Genomic DNA, 21,571 nt, shown 5'->3' with positions numbered 1-21,571 from the left:
ACATTAAATGGTTAATGTAATATTGTTGACAAAATGGCAAAGATCTGTAACTCCTCTTCTTGGTCGGGATGTGTGGCAAAAGCACTCTCATTCATCGATGGGGGAAATGTGAATTGTTGTAGACTTTGGATTTTGGTAAACCAATCTTAATTTTAATTAAACTAAATTAATTTAAATAAAATTAAAAATAAATACACTTGACACAGCAGTCCCTTTATTAGTAATTTCTCCCATAGAATAAAATCACTAGTTAGTAAGATGCTCCTCCTTGTTCCACCCCTTAGTTCCCAGGTGCACGTGTTCCACCTGCTGGGGTCATAGTACCACAAAACTGTCATTGATTTAGAGTGTATCCTTTGCCCTAGAAGATGGTGCTTCAGACTCACTAGGTACTATCTTAAGGCTGGTGTCTCAGTTGCCACTCATATTGGCAAGTGAGCATGTACAAGGATGTTCATTGTGGCCTTTTTGGTGATGGTTAAAAAGCTGGAGACAGGGGCACCTGGGTGGCTCAGTCAGTTAAGCATCCAACTTTGGCTCGGGTCATGATCTCACAGTTCATGGGTTCGAGCTCCACGTCGGTCTCTGTGCTGACAGCTCAGAGCCTGGAGCCTTCTTTGGATTCTGTCTCTCTTTCTCTCTCTGCTCCTCACCCATTCACTCTCTCTCTCTCTCTCTCTCTCTCTCTCTCGCTCTCACTCTCGCTCTCTCTCTTTCAAAAATTAATTAACATGAATTAATTAATTCATGGAGGAGGGCACTTATGGGGATGAGCACTGGGTGTTGTATGGAAACCAACTTGCCAATAAACTATTTAAAAAAAATAAATTAACATTAAAAAAAACAAAAACAACTGAAGACAAAGAGGAAATGTAGTAACTGGAGGATGGCCAGTATACCAGATTGTAAAACATCGATTGTAAAAGTGTGCAACATGGAGATTCTGGAAATGGCTGAATAAATGATGGTTATTCCACACTAAATCGTATTGTGCAGCCGTTGGCAATAATGAATTTGAGCTATCCCCATAGAGAGATTTTTCATAAGACATGGATGAAAGACAAATGCACACTTCAAACAAGTGTTTATAAATCCCATTTTGTAACATAACAGTAACCCTCCCTCTATGTATGTCTATGCATTTGTATGTATATATATGATTATAAGAGCCTGAATAAAACTATAAAACTACTAGGTTTTTAACATGATGTGGGGATATGCTACAGTAGGAGGCAGGTGGTGATGGGGAGGAATTAAAGAAACATTAAAAAACACTTATAAGTGTACAGTAACAATACTAATAATATCGTTAGAATGGTGGCTTGAAGCAATTAGTGTGCTCACAAAGGACCAATATCCATATGTTAATTTGTCCTTTGATAATCTGGATGATTAATGGATTGATGCATCTCAGCTCTACTTTTCTGACAGTAATGTTGCTCAGAACAGTGCAATAATATTGAAAGCTAAACTTAATTGTCTAGCTCTTGACCAAATTCAGGATCATATAACATTCAGCAAGGAGACTAGGAAGTAAATACTGATATTAATAGATTTCCTGGGATATGAATGCTTGGTTTTAATTTTAAAAGAAACTATTATTTCAAGTACCTGGTATCACTTTATATTTAATATGGTACCTCCTTCTCCATATGTTTTTTTAGGGTTTTCCTAAGTGTGGGTGTGCTTTTAGTGTCTTGTACATGTAATATTCTGCCTATAATTTTTATGGCACTTGTCAAAATGTGCTTTGTTTTGTAATCTTTGTATACTTATTTTATCCTCCATACTGGTTTTCAAGTTACTTTAGATGAGGGACTAATCTGAAATTGAATATATGAACTTTATCTCAGAGAACATTCTTTTATACATGATAAGTAATTTATTGATAATTATTGAAAATAATTAAATTTGATGGCTTAAACTCTTGCATGATTTGAATAGAACACTTTGTAATGGGTGAAGATATTTTTCAACAGAAACTCTGTGCTTTTGTTTTTCAGATCTTGATAAAGTGTGTAGTGGTTTTGCAAGGACTACCAACCATCGTCCCCTCGAAGAAACATTTTGCAAATTTTGAAAGTGTACAGCACATGGTAGCTTGTTGTATCTTCTACATAACAAAGGTATTTGTCTCATGCTTTGCTTCATATCATAAAATTTAGGAATAGTAATGATTTAGAAAGTTAAGTTACTTTTAATTAACTTTTTTTTTAATGTTTTATTTACTTCTGAGAGAGAGACAGCGTGAGCAGGGGAGGGTCAGAGAGAGAGGGAGACACAGAATCTGAAGCAGGCTCCAGGCTCTGAGCTAGCTGTCAGCACAGAGCCCGACGCGGGGCTCGAACCCACGAACCGTGAGATCATGACCTGAGCCGAAGTCGGACCCCTAACCAACTGAGCCACCCAGGCGCCCCACTTTTAATTAACTTTTAAAAGTACTTTAAAAAATAGTACAAAGCACTTAGATCAAAAGTTGCCTGAGTGGGTCAGTTGGTAAAGCCTGGAGGGTGTATCTTAGGCTAGGGCAAAGGGTGGAAAAGAGTACATTTTATGGGACCTCATTCACTTTGGAAACCAGAAAGAGCTAAGAGATCAGAGGCCAAGAGGTAGGCTTATTTATCTTCGTTGCTTGGCTCAGAGGTCAGCATTATGTGTTTCTTCAAAGGCTTTAGTTGACTGAGTCCAGTGAAATTCCTCAAAGTAGGGCCATATCTCTGCTTGCATGTTTTATATGGTTTTCAGAGGATTTTTGTGATTTGGTCAGGGATCTGGAAGAATACTGCATTGGTGGGCTGATCTGATCCATCACTTTATTGGGATTTCAGTTTGCTTCAGTGAAGGTCTTGAAACAGAGAGACCTTTCTCTTCTACCTTAGCAAAAGAAGTAATGATTTTTTTGGCTGTTTATGGTCTGATCTCAGGGGCAGAAAGTCATATTCTTTCCATCACCCACTGGCTTACCACTGCTGGAGACACATCTGTAATCTTGTCTGTGTAGATACTGAGGGAGGATAGTCATTAGCAGGAAGAGAGAAATAATAACTCACTTAAGAGGACTCAGAACTCCAAGGGGCAGACCAAACACCAGATTAACTGTGGTTTCACTCTTACTATGTTCGAAAAGACCAGAGATAAATTGAAAAAAAAAAAGAAAAAGAAAAAAAGAAAATTTTCAAGATGGTGAAAAGCAATTAAATGGTCAAAACAAAACAAACAAACAAAAAAAGCAACAAAAGATCTTTTGTAACTGAACAAAAAAATGTTTGTTTAAAAAATTGAACAGATGAAAATGGTATTTGGTTAATGGTATTTCTTGAGTCAAATCCGAAAGGTCAAGAAATACCTGACCGCGTAGAATGGAATTACTTCCAGATAAATTCATAAGGCAGATCCAGAAGTCCTAACATGAAATAAAAGGAGTTCTGGGGGCGCCTGGGTGGCTCAGTGGGTTAAAGGTCCAACTTTGGCTCAGGTCATGATCTCACAGTTTGTGAGTTCGAGCCCCGCGTCAGCCTCTGCACTGATAGCTCAGAGCCTGAAACCTACTTCGGATTCTATGTCTCCCTCTTTCTCTGTCCCTCCTTCACTTGTGCTCTTTTTCCCTCTCTCTCAGACGATGAATGAATGTTAAAAAAAATTTTTTTAAAAAGGAGTTCTGGAGGTAGAATATTAAAAAATAGAGAATAGCCTTGCTCAGTCCCAGGCAGGATTAATGTAAGAGGATATGTGTTGACACTTGGTGCGGAGATTCTTGAAGTCCAGGGATAAAGAAAAATAATAGTTTTGAGACCCAAAGATCAGGTTATTTGCAATGGAATGAGAATCCATTAGTTTCAAACTTTTTATCAGCAACAGTAGAAGCTAAAATATTGGAGCAACATTTGTAGAATCCTGAAGGGAGAAGACCAAGGTCCAAAAACTGATAGCCAGCAAAGACAGCATTCATTTGTATGGGCAAATAAACATTTTCAGAAGTGCAGGCGTTTAAAAAGTATTCTGCCCATGTACTTATCTGAGGAGAACACTTGAGGAGATGCTCTATCAAATGACAATTGGTTCAGAAGAGAAATCCCAAGACAGGGAAAGACAAAAAGGAAAGGAATAATGGGAGCAATGAATTTGCAATATATATTATTAAAATTAAATAGGTAATAATGATGTGATGAGGATTTTATAATATAAATGCTAAGTAGGGATTCTTGAAACAGAAACTTTATCTTTGAAAGAAAAAACTTATTGGTAACCTAGAACTTAAATTTTATCTTGTTTGGGGTCAAGGGAGAGGAGAGCAGGGTGCATGGTTGTATGTCTTACAAAAAATACATGTAGTGTATGCATATACTATAAAATCATTAGTTTCTCTTGATAGAATATGTGTTTTTAAAGATGACTCAGGAGGGGCGCCTGGGTGCTTCAGTGGGTTAGTCGTCTGACTCTTGATTTCAGCTCAGGTCATGATCTCATGGTCATGACTTTGAGCCCTGCCTGGGGCTCTGCACTTGGCATGTAGCCTGCTTAAGATTTTTTCTCTCTCTCTCTGCCCCTCTCCTCCCCTCACTCCCTTCCTCTTTCTCTCTCATAAATAAGTAAATGGATTAAATAAATAGATAGATAGGTAGATAGATAGGTGTCTCAGGAAGATGTAGCCATGTGCCAAACTATAAAGCACAGTAAGACTTGTAAGTTTACAGGAAGGAAAAATGAACAGAGGAATAACAGGGAGGAAAAGGCTAATTCAGCAAACCCAAAAAGGAAGAAGAGATAGTATTTAAGATAGAAGGAATACAATCAAGTATATTAATGACTTCACTAAGTATAAAGGAACTCAGAAGACAGAAATGGCCAGATGAGCTAAAAAGTCAGATCCAAATGTTTATAATTATAAGAAACTCTCATAAAACAATGTGACAAACACTGGTTGAAAAATAGATGGATAGACAGAGTTAAATGCAAACACAGATAAAGGAGGAGTAGCCATTTTTATATCTGAAAAAGCAGAAGTCAGGGCCCCAAACATTAATCAGGACAAAGAGAGGCATTATATAATTTTCTTCAATGTCTGTTCTGTCTGATTACCCTTCTCTGCTCCTGGAAGGCATCTGATCACTTTCTGTCTTAGGACACCGTCATTGTCAAGTATTAAAGATCAAGTATGAATTAAAACAAAACTTACGTTTTTTTTACAACAGCAAATTAAAGAAGAAAAACAATTAGATTATGTGAAAAAATGCTACAAAGGCATTTGATAACACTTAGCAACCTTTCCTAAAAAAAATTATACATAAGTTAGGCATAAATGGAATCTATCGAACAATGATAAAGACATTCACCAAAATTTTATAGCAAGTACACTAAATGGTGATTTTCTGAAACTGTTTCCTTAAAAATCAGGTATAGAAGATGCTGACCCTTAATAGTGTGATTCATTATTGGTAGAGATTCTGTCTTATACAATAGATAAGGATATGAAATAATTTTATAATATTAAAAAACTGGGGTGCCTGGGTGGTTCAGTTGGTTAAGCGTCTGACTTTAGCTCAGTTCATGATCTCACTGTTCACAAGTTCGAGTCCCACATCGGGCTCTGTGCTGACAACTCAGAGCCTGGAGCCTGTTTCAGATTCTGTGTCTTCCTCTCTGTCTCTGCCTCTCCCCCACTCATGCTATCTCTCTCTCTCTCTCTCCAAAATAAATAAACATTAGAAAAAATTAAAAAGTGTAAATTAATCTCTAATTGTTCAGGTTTCAAAACTCGTGAGAATCTGGTAAAAAATTATTACAATTAAAAAAGAATTTATAAAATAATTGTATGTGAACTGTTTACAAACTTATTTTTTAATACTAGCAGTAGCCAGTTAGAAATGGAGAAAGGAAAATATACCACTTATAATATATAATATTTTAAGACAGGTAACCATATGATTTCACTCATATGTGGAATTTAAGAAACAAAACAGATGAACATAGTGGGGAGAAAAAGAAGGGCAAACCAAGAAACACAGTCTTAACTATAGAGAACAAACTGAGGGTTGATGGAGGGGAGGTGGGCTGGGCTGGGTTATATAGGTGAAGAGGATTCAGGGGAGCACTTGTTGTGATGTACACCAGGTCTTGTATTAAGTGATGAATCAGTAAATTGTACCCCTGAAACTCATATTACACTGTATGTTAACTAACTGGAATTTAAATAAAAACTTGGAGGAAAAAAATACAATATTTTAAACCCAACGAAGTGCTAAAAGACCCAAATAAAAGAACTGTGAAATCTTACTTAAGAACACAAAATAAAATTTGAACATATGGCAGGCCATTCGAGGTCCCTGAATATGAAGACTTACTGTCATAGAAATATAAATCCTTCCTAAAATAATATTTAAATGTAATATAGTTCTAATCGGAATCCCAAGGGGGTTTCTCTGAAACTGATTAGAATAATTTAAAAGTTCTCAGTACATACTAAGATTTATTATAAGGCCACTTCAATAAAAAATGGTGTTAACAAAGTAATAGGCAAATAGTTCAGAAGAATAGACGGGTCCAGGAGTAGCCATTCCCAGGTCTAGAGAAGAACGTAATATATGACAAAGGTGGCATTTGGAGTTATTGGGAAAATTATAATTTATTAAAATATTTTATTTAATAAAAGGTGTTGATATTATAACTGACTGTTCATCTGAAAATAAACAAAGCCAGAGATCTACCTCCTACTGTAAACAAAATAAAGTCCAGATGGATATTTGTATAGCTTTGAAGTCAGAAGAGACCTTTTTCAATAAGGCATATAATTTAAAAGGTACACAGAAAAAGATAGATAAACAGATTACATGATAATTAAAAGAATCTTTTGTTGCAAGACACTATTAACAAGGCTTAAAGGCAAATCTTAAAAAAATATTTGACAGATACAGGATTATTAAAATTGCCTCATGGAGTAATCAATGGGAAAATATGAAATAATTTTAAAGTTTTGGAAAGAAGAATCAGATTTATTTTTAATTATGAAGGATATGTTTCAGTCACCTTGAAAAGTGAAGTAATGAACAGGTACCAGATGATGAATGGGCATCTAATGAGGTCAGAGAAGAGCCATTCAAGGTTTTATTTTTAAATTTTTTAAATATTTATTTTTGAGAGAGAGAGAGAAACAGAGAACGGGCAGGGGAAAGTCAGGGAGAGAGGGAGACAGAATCTGAAGCAGGCTCCAGGCTCTGAGCTGTCAGCACAGAGCCCGACATGGGGCTCGAACTCACAAACTGTGAGATCATGACCTGAGCCAAAGTTGGATGCCTAACTGACTGAGCCACCCAGGCAGCCCATCAGGGTTTTAAACCTAGAAATGACAGAATGAAATTTGCAATTTAGGAAAAAGAAATTATCCTGGTGCAGCAACAGCTAATAGAGGGGGATAAGACTTGAAGCACGGAAGGAGTTAGAAGGTGAGAGATGATAAACTGAACAATGGCAGTCTCCCCTTATCCGCAGTTTTGCTTTCCACGGTTTCACTTACCTTTGGGCAACTGCATTCAGGAAGCAGATGGGACTCTGTCTAATGAGTTGTCAGGAGGTCAGTGGTAGCCTAATGCTGTGTCATGGTGCCTATATCATTCACCTCACTTTCACTCATCACATAGGCATTTTATCATCTCCTATCATCGCAAGGGGAAGGGTGGGCATAGTACAAGATATCTTTTTTTTTTTATAGTACAAGATATCTTAAGAGAGATTCTGTTCACATAGCTTTTATTACAGTATACTGTTATAATTGTTCTATTTTATTTTTAGTTATAGTTGTTAACCCCTTACTGTGCCTGAGAAATTAAACTTTATCATAGGCACACATGTATTAAAAAAAACAAACAAACCCATGTATATCAAGATTGGTTCTATCTGAGGCTTCAGGCATCCACTAGAGTCTTGGAACATATTCCCTGTGGATAAAGGGGAGGCTTCTATAGTGTGAAATAGTGGGAGTTAGAATTGAAAGGATTTAAGTTATTTATGAGATAGAGTCGACAACCTGTAAAACTACCGAGTACGTGGGGATAAAGGAGAGACAGGGAAGAGTCAACAACTGGACTTAGCAGTTGGGTGAATACAAGGCTATTTGTTGGACTCTGGATAGGGAGTAATTTTGTGCGGAAAAAGGAGAAAAGATAATGAGTTTTGAATATATTGACTTTTGGGGCTAAAAGGATATCCAAAGAGCTGTATATTATATAATTGGAACTACAGGCTTGGTGTTCAAGAGAGTCCAAATATGTATAAAGACAAAGCCATCATTAATATGTTGACTCAAATGAACAATATAAAGAAATAGTATCATTTGGGGACGGTGTGTAGAGTGAATAGGGAAGAGAATTATTTAAGAGTGCACTTTTAGAGTGCACTTAATCCAAGGGGCCTGTCCTCCTTCCATTAGCCAAGAGGAAGAAGAGGAGAGTTGATTGAGACAAAAGCTGTTTTGTCATTCCTAACCTCAACCTTGAGAATCTTTCTGTTGCTATCAGTTCTGCCATTATCATGTGGCATAACCGGTGAGAAAGCAGGAGTCCCACATAATCCAAAGTACACCCTTCTGTTTCTTTTTTTAAAATTTTTAAAAAATGTTTTTATTTATTTCTGAGAGAGAGAGAGAGAGAGAGACAGTGTGAGCAGGGGAGGGTCAGAGAGAGAGGGAGACACAGAATCTGAAACAGGCTCCAGGCTCTGAGCTGGCTGTCAGCACAGAGCCCTATGCAGGGCTCGAACTCATGAACTGTGAGATCACGACCTGAGCCAAAGTCGGACACTTAACCCACTGAGCTACCCAGGTGCCCCTCCGTTTTGAATGTTACAATTATATACACATTATGGTGGGCTAAGAGTATTCTCTTCCAAGGTGACTTTTCTTTAGAATATCTTCTCTGCTTGGCCTTTCCCCTCCCAGATTTTCCCATCAGTAAGTATTTCCAGGAGAGGGATGTCTTTTTCAAATAAGAGAAGGCCAGGTTATACTCTCTTTCTAGGGTACTGGACAGGTACTCACTTTGCATTTAAATAACTAATAGCTACTGCAGTGTTTCTTCCAGAACAAAGAAACTCTATTCCAAAGCAGTTTATTGCTCGCAAGTTGCCAATAGCAACTTCTCCTGCTAAAAACCAACCAACCAGGGGTGCCTGGGTAGCTCAATCAGTTAGGCATCCAATGCTTGATTTTGGCTCATGTCATGATCTCATGGCCCTGAATTGGGCTCCATCCTGGGCTTGGAGCCTGCTTAAGATTCTCTCTCTCAAAACAAAACAAAAACCCAACCAACCAACCAACCAACCAACCAACCAAAAAACCAATTCTGCTTATCCAGGTATTCCACATTTGACCATTAAAGGAGAGGAGCCAGGAGAGGGAACAGATGAGGATATAGGACCAAGATCTCCAAGAAGGCAGGGGGTAGTGAGACCCTAGCAGAGGTAGGAGGGATTGGTCTGGACAGGAGATTGACCTGTCTCCTCTAACAGGAGGGTAGGATGGCTGGAGTTACAGGTGACTGTGTAGGTATGTTTCTAGACAGGAGATAAGCTAGTTTCCCTACATTTCCTCTGTGAAAAGGAAGCAAGGTCATTTGCTGAGAGTAAGGTGGGTTTCAGAGATTGAGAAAAATGGGAGGTTTTGCAGCATTTCCTGTGGATGATGGGAGAGAGTACTGACCTAGAAAAAAGGACCAGCATTTGGGGCCTACTGCATGTTGAAGTCCTTGAATTCACATGTCACCTCTCTCAGCCTTGTAGGATTTTTGTCCTATAGCACACAGCAGGTTGGGGCTGGTCCTGCATTTCCTTACTTGCAATCTGTGACTTGCCTACCTTTTCCCCCCAACTTGAAGAATCATATTGAGATCCAAGTGATATTATTGTAGAAATCACCCTGAATGTATTCTGGACATCTGTAAAAAGTAAAATGTACATTAATGTGAGGATTTTTATATCAGAGCTAGTTCTGTCCCAAATTGATATGCTGAGAATTGTCCTTTTGGAAGCTTCCTCCAGCCTGACTATAGCTTCAGAACCCTGGCATAGCCTCAAGTCCCAGATTTCAGGTGTTCATTTTTTATAAACACATTTTTTGGTATGGATTTTCTGTTATGACATGGAAAGTCCAATTAGTCTAACGACTCTGTTTCCTTTCTCTGTTCTGCTTAAAATACTGGTAATCTTTTAAGATGGCTCAATCTTTCTTCTTTAAGCAGCAGTATTTTTTCTAAAAGTTGCCAGAATTCCAAATGAAGTGCCACTTCCTGAGACATGTCATCTTAAATGTTTCATTATTTTTGCATTGTTTAAAAATTATTATGCTAAACATCTGGCATAGTCTTTTTATTTCTGTTCACCATTTGGTGTGTTAAGTAGAATTGGCTCTCTATATTCCTTTTGATTGGAAAAATTTTTTATCATTTATCATTTTGTACTGTCATATTAAAATAAGGGGAAAAGATTACACAGTTCTCTCTAGTTCTAAGCCTCCAAGTATGTCAGAAAGCAAAGCTGAAATGAGAGCAAACATTAGCTCCTTTCTGCTTTCTAATACAACATACTCCCTTTCATATTGATTTTATAACGACATTGGACTGTTTTGCCTGGCATTTAAAGCCCTGATTAACCTAACTCCAACTACCTTTTCAAGATGTATTTCACCGTTTTCCTTCCCACATTCGATTCCATAGTCAGCATTAGTTTAATGCTATTTCCTGGTCCCATAGAAATATTTTCAGTTCTTATCACTTTGGATCAGGTAGGTATTATCAGATTTATGCAACCACTCATGTATATATCCTTTCCCTGTATGAGAAGTAACAGTTGTTACTTATCTTAAATAAATACTAAATTATTGGGCTTGACATAACATACCTACATCTAACAAATTCCTGCAAGCTTATTTATACTCGTAGAGAATTGCCTTTCATAAGGATTCACCATGAATGTGTCCCCTTTATATGATGCTTCACTACAGCAGAGTATATGCAAATCAGACTACTGGCCAGGGAAACCTTTCTGGAGTTGAGGCTAGAGCCCAGCTTTTCATTACCAGGTGAAGCTATATAAATAAAGCAGGCAAGTTGTTCTGAGAAATTCCTCAGGGGTAGGAAGGAATGAAGGCCTGAAACCACAATGAGGGTCAGAATTTATGTCTAGCTCAGTATTTTGTAAGCTTCAAGTACAAGGAGATGAGTGCTTTATACTAGGTAAGGGCCAGGCTAGAGAAGGCCAAAGGATAGTAATTAGTAATGAATTGTGGATGAGAGCGGCTCCCCTTTTTATGATTGCAGCATGTTTCTCCTCTGATTCATGGAGAATCTGCCCAAAACAGCTTATCTCTAGTCTAGTCCACCACCAGAATGTCTTGTAAATCACTTACGTATCTTAAACCACCTCCCAACCCAAGATATTATGATGTCAGTAATTATGCCATTTCACACAGAAAGCAACTCAAGGCAGGAGGTCGTGGTTATATGGACTTTTTATAATGATTTTGTTTTAACATGGTTCTTTTAAGTGGAAATATTTTCTTAATAGTTATACCAAAACATATATGGCCATATGTCCTAGAAATATGGGAAATTTGGGACGACATTTGAAAATAGACAAGTGTTTTCAACAAGGAAATTAATAAATATTTTAAATTAGATTCTGCGTTCATGGAAAGAATATGATCTGGCAGTTATGATTATAAATTATGGAAAAAAGATGTTGGATATCACATCAGCGTGCAAATCTCTATTTGGTTTGACTGACCAAGAAGAAACACAAGAGGAGGTAATTGATTTTTGTTTCTCATCTTAAAACATATACTTATTTGAGTCTTTTAAACATAATGTAGTGTTAGCAAATGTGTTAGAAAATTGATCAGTTTTAAATTTGTCATATTTATATAAACAAAAAGTGGTATGTAGCCAAGAGCTTCTTTATTTAAAGGAATCCATGCTGGAATACTAGAGAGCCTCTTTCACCAGTACTGATCACCAGGTGTTGACAGAGCTTCCTACGCCCAGCTGGACATGGAACTATAAGCTCTCTAAAGTCTGTCCCAAACTGAAGATTTTATGATTCTGGGTGGGTCAGTGAATGTAGTAAATACCCATCATAGCTTTTTACTTTGTTCACAGAAGATTTTTCCTAAACTCATTGTGTCACCTAAATTGTCTTCTTTACGAGACTACTAATGTCTGAGACTACTTTTTAGTATCTGCCTCCCATTGTATTGCCTTTTCTTAAAACCATGTGGTTATGTATTTTTATGGATCAAATTTTGAAATGTTGCTTAGTTTCTGAGGAGCACTAGGAATTACTTGAAGCCTAATAATTCAGTGACTGGTGTGGGGAGAGAGACTGTCAACCCTGGACTATGTTTCAGTTAGACTGGCCCCATCTCTATCTCTATTACATGCTGAACTATATGCCAAAGTAAGTGTGTGCTTGCCACAGAAAGTATCAAAAATCACCACTGTTTTACTGGATGAATTGTTTTTAGCCATAATACTTTTTGGAGGGTGAAGGGTTACTTTGTTTAGAGAGAGTTTTGATTAAGCTGGATGCAATTTGAGGGTTTTTCCATGAACTGTTGTTCACTCTTAGAGTCCATCAGCTGCCAGGCCCTTTATGTCACCCAGGCCTTGACTCACAATCCTATTCCTTCACATCATTGCAGGGCAGGACCCCATGCATCTTTCCATGGAGACCCAAGCCCAGCAGAAGGTTGTGATACTTTTTTCTAAGACTGTAGGGACTGAGAAGCTAATACCTAATTTATAAGAGTCAGAAATCGTTATAGCCCTGCAAGGACCCTTTAAGCCTACGGGGTTTACGAGGGCTTTTTGTTTGTTTGTTTGTTTGTTTGTTTGTTTGAGAACAGGAGACATAAAGACGTTCAGTTCTCAGGCTCAGACTGTTGAAAACATGGTGAGGAGCCTGAGCACAGATCCACTAATACTTAATCCACTAATTGCAGATCTTGTTATGTTTCAATGAAAGGCAAAGCAGCAAAGGCAATTAGCTTAGTTGTAAAGAAGATGCTCTGGGAAAAGAGAAAGGAAAAATGAAAAAGGAATACATTTTTGAGGTCAGGTTGGGAATTTTGTTTTGAGGATTTTTTAGAGCTGTACCCTCAGTTGCTTTCAGAAAAGTTTGTATGGGTTGAAGGGGGTGGTGCTAATGGGGTGGAGGGGTGTTGAAGTAACTGGAAGGAAGGGAGAAGGGAAGAGAAGAAATATTTTGGTTAATTCCATAAAATACTGAGTACTATGTTTGTCATTTAGTTGGAATAAAATGACTGTTATTATTAATTATTAATTTATATCACTTACATGTAGATCATAGTTTTATCCACCAAGCATGAAAGTATGAAATCATAGTTTAAAGATTATTTCTTGAAAGTGACAAATGTTGAAACATATTGAAGTATGTTGACACTTAACCAATGTTTTTAGGGTTCTTCTAAGAAGTCTTACAAGTCTAAGAAGCCACAGCAGACATTATTACCTGAAAAATTAAATGAACAGCTGGCCTTGTTGGAGACCTACCTACTCAAACTGACAAAGCAATGTAGTTATTTTTTTTTCTTTCTGTATACTTTTGCCTGTCACTATGTTTTTTTAAAATAAAATATTTTCTTAAAAGGATTAAGATGAGATTAGTATTTGGTAAATCCTTTAAGGTGCTTTTACATTATGTCATTAATCCTAAAAATACTCTGTTAATGACAGATTGCTAACCGCTTTTTTTCCGATGTGGTTCATAAAGATTAAGTGATTTATTTAGGATTACATAGCTGGCTTGTTTTTCAGCCTAAATCTTTTGTTCTAAAGAAGGGTTTCTCAGCCTCGACATTCTTGGCAATTTGGGTCAGCTGATTCTTTGCCACGGTGTACCCTATGATGATGAGCGGTATCCCTGGCCTCGCTCTACCTCTGGATGCTTGGCACAACATCTTTCCAGCTGTGACAGTCACCTGAGAGGCAAATGTTGCCAAGTGTATTGGGGAGGGGAGCACAAAATTGAGAATCACTACTCTTTCAAAGGCAAAAATGTAACAGAGATAAAAGGATAGCATGAGGGGTGTTAATGTGTCAGTGATTTGAACCAGTCTACTCAAGTGAACGTTTTGCCAAATAGTAATTTCATAATGGACCAATGTGCACACAATGATTAGAATTTTGGAGTTTGCAGTTTGGAAATCTGCTTAAGAAATTGATTTAGTTTCTGGTGATGGTAAATATTATCACCTGCTTTTTAGCAAGCACTTCAAACCTTCTGGAAGAACAAGAGAGTACCTTTTCTCTGCACGTTTTCCTCAAGTAGGAGGTTCTACTTTTGGCCCCTTGGCCTTTCTGGAGCTGACTCTACTCGCAGAATCTTGTGTCCCAACCACACCTCTCTTCATGTGCCTCATTACTATCTGGATTCAGAATTCCCTGACCTGAATCACTGTCTTTGTCTCTCTCTCCAAAGTATGTTTGGAGTTGAATTTATGAATTGAACCCAGTGCTCTATTATTCATATAACTAGTGAACCTAGCTTTGGGGAAAGCTGTAACTGTCTTGTTATAAAAATATAATTTTTCAAAATATAAAGTGTTATAGAAATGTGGTTATTTTCATTTTATCAGTAAAAATATTTTACTAAGAAACACAATGTAATGTTACTAGCTAAACAACAGATTTTAATAACACAATCATAAAAATAAAGTTTTGTACAGTACTTTCTGTGTGCCAGGAACTAAGTGTTTTATACACTGAAACTCATATGGCTCTTACATAACAACCATATGAGGGAGACACTCTTCTGTTCATTTTAAAGATAACGAACCCACGCCACAGAGAAGTTAAGTAACTTCCCAAGGTCTCATAACTAAAAAGTGTCAGTGTTTGAATTTGAACCCAGGCAGCATTGCTCCAGAGGCTGTGCTATTCATTATTCTATATTTTATGGTCTTTTATAAGTAATTGTGCAACAGTGAAGTTAAAATAATTGGTATGTTTCTGAGTTTGGGGTTTGCTGATAATATGACAGCTATTGAATATGAGAGACTCAAGCCTTGGAAACTCTTCACCTCTTTGGTGGTGATCTCCTTGGCTTTTAGGGGGAAAAATGAAAGGAAAATAATTGAGATCACTGGATTTTTTAATCCCCCCAAATATAATGATATAGTTGATATTTTGAAGGCACATCATTTAGAATGAATGCTTGAACACTCTTCCAAAGAATTTTCATTTTTGGTTATTCATAAGAGAACCTACAACTTACTAATTTTTTAAACCTTAGATGTTACAACTGAACTCGCAGGAACAGAGGATCCTATATTTCTTTACCCTGTTGTTTTAAACTGGTCGGTCAAAAGTGCTGTGAAAGAAGGTAGGTGACCTAAATGTATATGTGCCATTCACTCAATTTTCCATTGAAGATCATTTATTCTGTGGATTCTGTTGTCTGAAAGATCTCACCTTTCTAGGTCGAAGGTTCTGGGTTCTTACCTGTTTAGAATAACACAGAATAAATATTGATTTTCAAGTAATATGAGTTAAAATCTGGAAAGACAGAACTTTGATGGTGACTTATTTTGGTAGTGAATGATAGTATGAAGCTTATGAATAATAGGGAATTGAAAAATGTGAGCAATTGTCAAGTCCAGCTATGAATAAATAGCAACATTATTGCTTAGCTCAGAGTGAGAGAGAATAAAAATGAAGATAACTAGTAATTTTGATAATTAGCAGTTTTCCCCCCAGTTTGTCTGACATTAGAGGCAGCGTTTATGAACTAGTTTTCAACCCTGAGTATTTGGAAAATAAATGAAATATAGACCATAACGGATTATTTGATCTTGGAAAGACAGGAGTTCTTGACACATTTACTGCTATACACTTCTTTGTTTTCACAGTTATGAAATTCAAGCAGAGACCTAGATTCCTAGAATTCTTTACACAAGTTATGCTAAAATGTATAAATGATGAAAAATTTCATCTTATGGTGGAGATAACAAATCCCATATATGACTTCTTAAAAAGGTATTTATAATAAATATTTTATTAATATTTCAAACTTTACAGGATAGGTAACATGGTCCTTTTAAGATATATAAGGTGGATGAAAAAGATGGTGGAGTTTGCATGTAGGGTGGGGTAAAGAGCCACTTAGGAGATAGTAAGGATTTATGTCTGTGTGTGTAAATAAATAAATAACTAAACATTTTCTTCCAACAATGGTCTTTTCCTTCACCATTGTGCATAGATCTATGTCTCATCAATAACATGAGGTCTATTTTAAAAAATGGCAGCAGAAGGGAAACATTCTCATAAAAACATATAGAAAAAAACATTCTTCCTAAAACAGGCACTCCATTTATTAGAACAAAAGCTTGGAATTTATGTGCTTCATATTTTCAAACGATAAAGGAGGAAATTGATTTCATTAAATTTAGTAGGTTCTGGTACTCAGAGAATTAGTCAGAAAGTTCTACTAAATTTTAAAAAATCATAGCTGAAATTAGAAGTTTGGAAGCTGCAAATAACATTCTTAATACCAAAGAGTATCAGAAGACACTTCTGGTGTGCAGTGAAATTTGGAGGGCTGATTGTGGAGGTCCAACCTAAGAATAGTGGATATTCTGTAAGTGGCTCAGAAGCATTGACCAGTGGTATAACAAAGACTCAAGGTTGGAGATTGAGCAGTGTGACTAAGTTCACAATGGTTTCAGTTTTCAAGGCTGAGCAGACATTTTAGAATGCTCTTCTCCAAGTCAGGGAATATAGAGGAGGAACAGCTGCAACACTTTGATTTCTACCTTGATAGTAATACGTGCTTAACATCGTTTTGCACAGCGGAGCTTTTCTGCAACAGACAAATGTGCAGCTGTGTTTTTATGGTTTCATGATTTATATTTAATTTTTTAATCCATATGAAATTTATTTTGGTATGGGGATTTAGATTGAACTTTAGGTTCTCCCCCCTCCCAGTTTATCAATTGTCCCAGTGACATTTTAGAGAATAATTTAGGGCACCAGTGTGGCTCAGTCAGTTGAGCCTCTGACCCTTGATTTCAGCTCAGGTCATGATCCTAGGATCGTGGTATCGAGCCCCATTGTGGGCAATTTGCTGAGTGTGGAGCCTGCTTAAGATTCTCTATCTCTCTCCCTCTCCCTGACTTATGTGTGCTCTCTCTCTCTCCAAAAAAATAAAAAATAAAACGTTAAAAAAAAACTCTTTCAAAAAGAAAACAGCATAATCACTTTGTTACTTATTTTTAATTCTACCTTTTCACATTCAAAGTGGGTGATTCTACCAATCATGCTTTAAATCACAATGAAAGGTATTTCATAAATGTTCATGTTCTCTATTTTTTTAATGCTATTGTTTTATTTTGAGAGAGAGAGTGAGAGAGAGCGTGTGCATGCACAAGTGGGGAAGGGGCAGAGAGAGAGAGGGGAGGGAGAATCCTAAGCAGGCTTTAAGCTGTAAGCATAGAGCCCAAGGTGGGTAGATCCACGACCGTAAGACCAAGTCGTGACCTGAGCCAAAGTCAAGATTCCAATGCTTAACAGACTCAGCCATTCAGGGCCCCCATGAATTTTCATGTTCCAGATAACAAAAAAATCAGTGTATATGGAAGTGATTGCTGAAACAATAAAGCATATTTGACAGAAATGTATTAGTATTGAGAGAGTTTAACATGCTACTTTAAAAAGAAAAAGGACACAGAACATGTATATAATTAAGATTAATAATATATATAGCCAATTGAGACTACACATCCTTTAAAGCACTCATTTTAAAAAAGTAATATTTAAGTTGCAAAATAGGGCTCAGTAGATAACCCAGACTAAAATTTCTAAAGACCGCATAGTCTTATAGTATAATAAACTGAAAATTATTTTAAATGTTTATTTGTTTAAAAAAAACATATATATATAGAGAGAGAGCAAATGGGGGAGGGGCAGAGAGAGAGAGGGAGACAGAATCCGAAGCAGGCTCCAGGCTCTGAGCTGGCAGCACAGAGCTCAGTGTGGGGATATAACTCATGAGCTGTGAGATCATGACCTGAGCCCAGGTCGGACGCTTAACTGACTGAGCCATCCAGACACCACTAAAACTGAAATTTTATAACAAAATACATTACTGGCATATATAATTAATGGATCAAAAAGGAAATCTAACTACAAGTGTACTTTTGAAAGTAATGATAATGAGAAACCCTAACATCAAATGTACTCAAAATAGCAGTTAGAGAGAAATTGTTAGCTTTAGAAGCTTCTATTACTAAAAATGCAAAAAATAAAATCAAACGAACTTTCATTGAACTCAAGCAATTAGAAAAATTAAATAAATCTAAGAAAACAGAAGAAAGAAAATAAAACTAAAAGTTGAAATTAAATAATGGTTTTAAAATCATTTAATTGGTAACTGTAAGAAAGAGTGAGATACAAGTAATCCAAAGAGGTAATAATCATACATTTGGAAGCAGTTACACAAACATTAGATAATAGCATATATAATTTAATGTGAATAAATTTGAAATTTCTAATTGAAAATGATGATAATCTGGAAAAATTTAAATAATAAGAATTGATTGAAATAGTAAAAAAATTGAATAGTTCAGAATTCTTTGGGCTACTTCTTTCATATTTTAAATATAAAAATAAAATAATTTTTATTTTACCTAAAGCTATTTCAGCACAAGGGTTTAAAGTTTCCTACTAAATTCATCACAGCTCTGATAGCAGTTTTATAAAAAGAATTTAAAAGTAAATTATAAACCAGTTTTACTTAGTAGCATGTAGAAACAAATATCCATAAAGTACTAGCTTATAAATTCAGTTGAAAATGTAGATCTTATTCTCAATATAAGTATAGTAGAAAATCTGCAAATGTAATTACTGGTAGTCAAAAGAGCCCTTAGCAGATGCTAAAAAGTCATGTGAAATTCAACAACCATTCCTGGCAAATTAGGTGTAGAAGAATATTTTCTGTTCAAGTTAGCTTTTTAACAAGGAAACTTATTCCTTTTATCATTTAATATTGTTCTGAAAGTTCTTGCCAGAGCATTAAGTAAGAAATAGAATTTAGGATTAGAATTCATGTGATTATCACAAAATAGGGTCTCCAAGATGCTTGTCAAAGGAATTCCTCAGTGAAGTACTCTGGAAAGGAGATAAAATGATTGCTATTTGCAAATAATAATTTTTTAAAACTCAAGCTAATTAACCCATAACTATCAAAACTAATTATAGAATTCCATAGGATAGCTAGATGCAAAGCCAATAGTTTTCCTATATCAACTAGACAGTATAATGGAAAAATGATCCCATTTCTATAAAGCACGGGATTAAATTTATCAGAATTTGTGAGGAGACTTAGGCTAATAAAAGAAGATCAAACATTTTTACTAAGAGATATTTTTTAAAATGACTTGAATAAACGGAGAAACATAGTACATTACTTGGTGGGAAGATAGACTACTGTAATTTCTATTATCTTTAAATTAATTTATTGGTTTAATGTAATTCCAATCAGATTAGTTTTATGGAATGACCTAGCATAATAAAATATATTTGAAAAATAAAAAAGAGCAAAAGAGAGATTTGTACTATCAGATAAAGTATAACAGAGCTCTGTTTTTGAAACAATAAGCAGACAGGCATTGGGATTCAATGTTTTTAGTCAGAAACAGGTATTAATATAAGGAATTAAACTAATGAATAAGCCATGAAATCAAAGATTAGTAACACTGACCACATAAAAATTTAAAAGTACCATTTTTTGTAACATACCATAAAGAAAATAAAAAGCTTGGAGGAAGCATTCTATGAAGAGGTGGAGAAGTGGGAGGAGTTTAATTGGTTCAGTGGGTGAGAATTCTGCAGAGCATGGAGGTGAATGCTGAGAAAATTAGAAGATGGCAAGTGTATATCCATGACCTCCTCTCCTTCCTGTATCTTTCTGCAGTTACAGAAACTAGGTCAAGCATTCTGGAGGGTGGGAGAAGCATGAGAGAGAGAAGAAGTGACCAACCTGCTTGGAAAATAGCAGGCAAACAGTCTCAAGATGCAAGTTGCTGAGGGCGGTTCCCCAAGTCCCCAGTGGTCACTGGTCCAAGCTTCCTAGGTCACGGAGACAAAACATTTACCAGAATGAATGCCAACTAACTGGGGGACCCTTGGGACTGCTGCAGCTGGGCTGGATCCAGGATCATCTTCATTAAAATTGAAACAAGTGGTCAACTGCCATTGGGACCAAGATGAATTTGGAACCCCAACCCCTGTAACTAGCTATCCAGACTCACCCAGTCATTTCATTAGCCTTCCATTCATATGAACCTACATTTTATTCAGTTTAAGTTTTTGGATCTCATTTATCATGTGATAGCAGGGTTTTGCTAGAATTAGCAAGCACCTATCCAAAGAAATATAAATTTTAGGAAATATAGAAATTTCAGGGACAGTAGATGATAAGTATCAATAGAAGGAGGGATAATGAGAGATTTCACAGTATTTGAAGGGTCTGGATTGCCATAGGGGCCCATGGCAGGTTGAAAAAACGAGGTTAAGTACTTCTACAAGTGATTGGGGGAGAGGAAAAGTTTTCATAGTCATATAAAATGCTTAGCACCTGTTGGTGTTCAGAACATGATAGTGGCTGGGAGCCTGGACATGATGAAACTAAAGAGACTGAAATCTGTTGGTAGCAAGGTAGCTTGTCCATTGACATTCTTCTGTAGCTATAATTTCAGTTTTAAAGGTACGTGTTCCTGTTGTTTTATTTTCAGTTCTGTTTCTCCTACATCATACATCAGCTCTCATCACATTTTATGGTATGATTTACATTTTGCTCTTTTGAGAGGACAGCTATTCCTTGATGATCAGGAATATCACAGTCTAATTTATGCGTGAGACACAAACAGTTTTGGACATTCTTCTAATATGATTTCAGTGACAATATTCATTAAAGATTTATTGCTTTGGGATAATTTTGCAAATTCTTACAGATCCTTTTAACTGACTTTATCTTTTTGTATTAGGAGGAATGAGTCCCTACTTGGAATAAAAAAACCGAAATATAAAGACAATATTTCGTGTAAAAAGACAGGCAAACCTTTGAAGAAGTTCAAAGCTGTAGTAATGGAGATTGGAAGAGTAAGTTTCATATGTTTTGAATTTTAAGTTAATGAAGTTAAGAGATTCATGTATCTAGAAATGATTGGCTGCATTATATTTATTATAATATGAAATAGCAGCACGTGGGTATCTCAGTCGGTTGTGTCCAACTCTTGGCTTAGAATGTGATCTCATGGTCATGAGATCAATCCCTGCATTGGGCTCCATGCTGGGTATGGAGCCTGCTTAAGATCTCTCTCTCCCTCTTCCTCTATCCCTTCCCTGCTCTCTCTCAAGAAAAAAAAAAAAACAGAAGAAACACCAATAAACAATATTATAATTATATAATACATTGTAATTCTTTTTTTTAAAATTTTTTATTTATTTCTAGGAGAGAGAGAGAGACAGCGTGAGCAGGGGAGGGTCAGAGAGAGAGGGAGTCACAGACTGAA

General features: G+C 36.3%; 1 protein-coding gene across 1 annotated transcript in view; it reads left to right on the top strand.

The window, feature by feature from the left end:
• The window catches only part of CFAP54 (cilia and flagella associated protein 54), a 267,535-nt gene that overhangs the window by 99,476 nt on the left and 146,488 nt on the right, over positions 1–21,571 (top strand). Inside the window, 6 exon segments of the mRNA XM_077772255.1 lie at positions 2,004–2,126; positions 11,662–11,790; positions 13,461–13,575; positions 15,295–15,384; positions 15,911–16,037; positions 21,044–21,158. Coding sequence (XP_077628381.1) covers positions 2,004–2,126; positions 11,662–11,790; positions 13,461–13,575; positions 15,295–15,384; positions 15,911–16,037; positions 21,044–21,158 — 699 coding nt within the window.

The sequence above is a fragment of the Crocuta crocuta genome, unplaced genomic scaffold, assembly GCF_008692635.1.
Source record: "Crocuta crocuta isolate KB4526 unplaced genomic scaffold, BGI_CrCroc_1.0 scaffold216, whole genome shotgun sequence".
Taxonomy (NCBI): Eukaryota; Metazoa; Chordata; class Mammalia; order Carnivora; family Hyaenidae; genus Crocuta; species Crocuta crocuta.
This window is presented reverse-complemented; position numbering and strand designations above follow the sequence as displayed.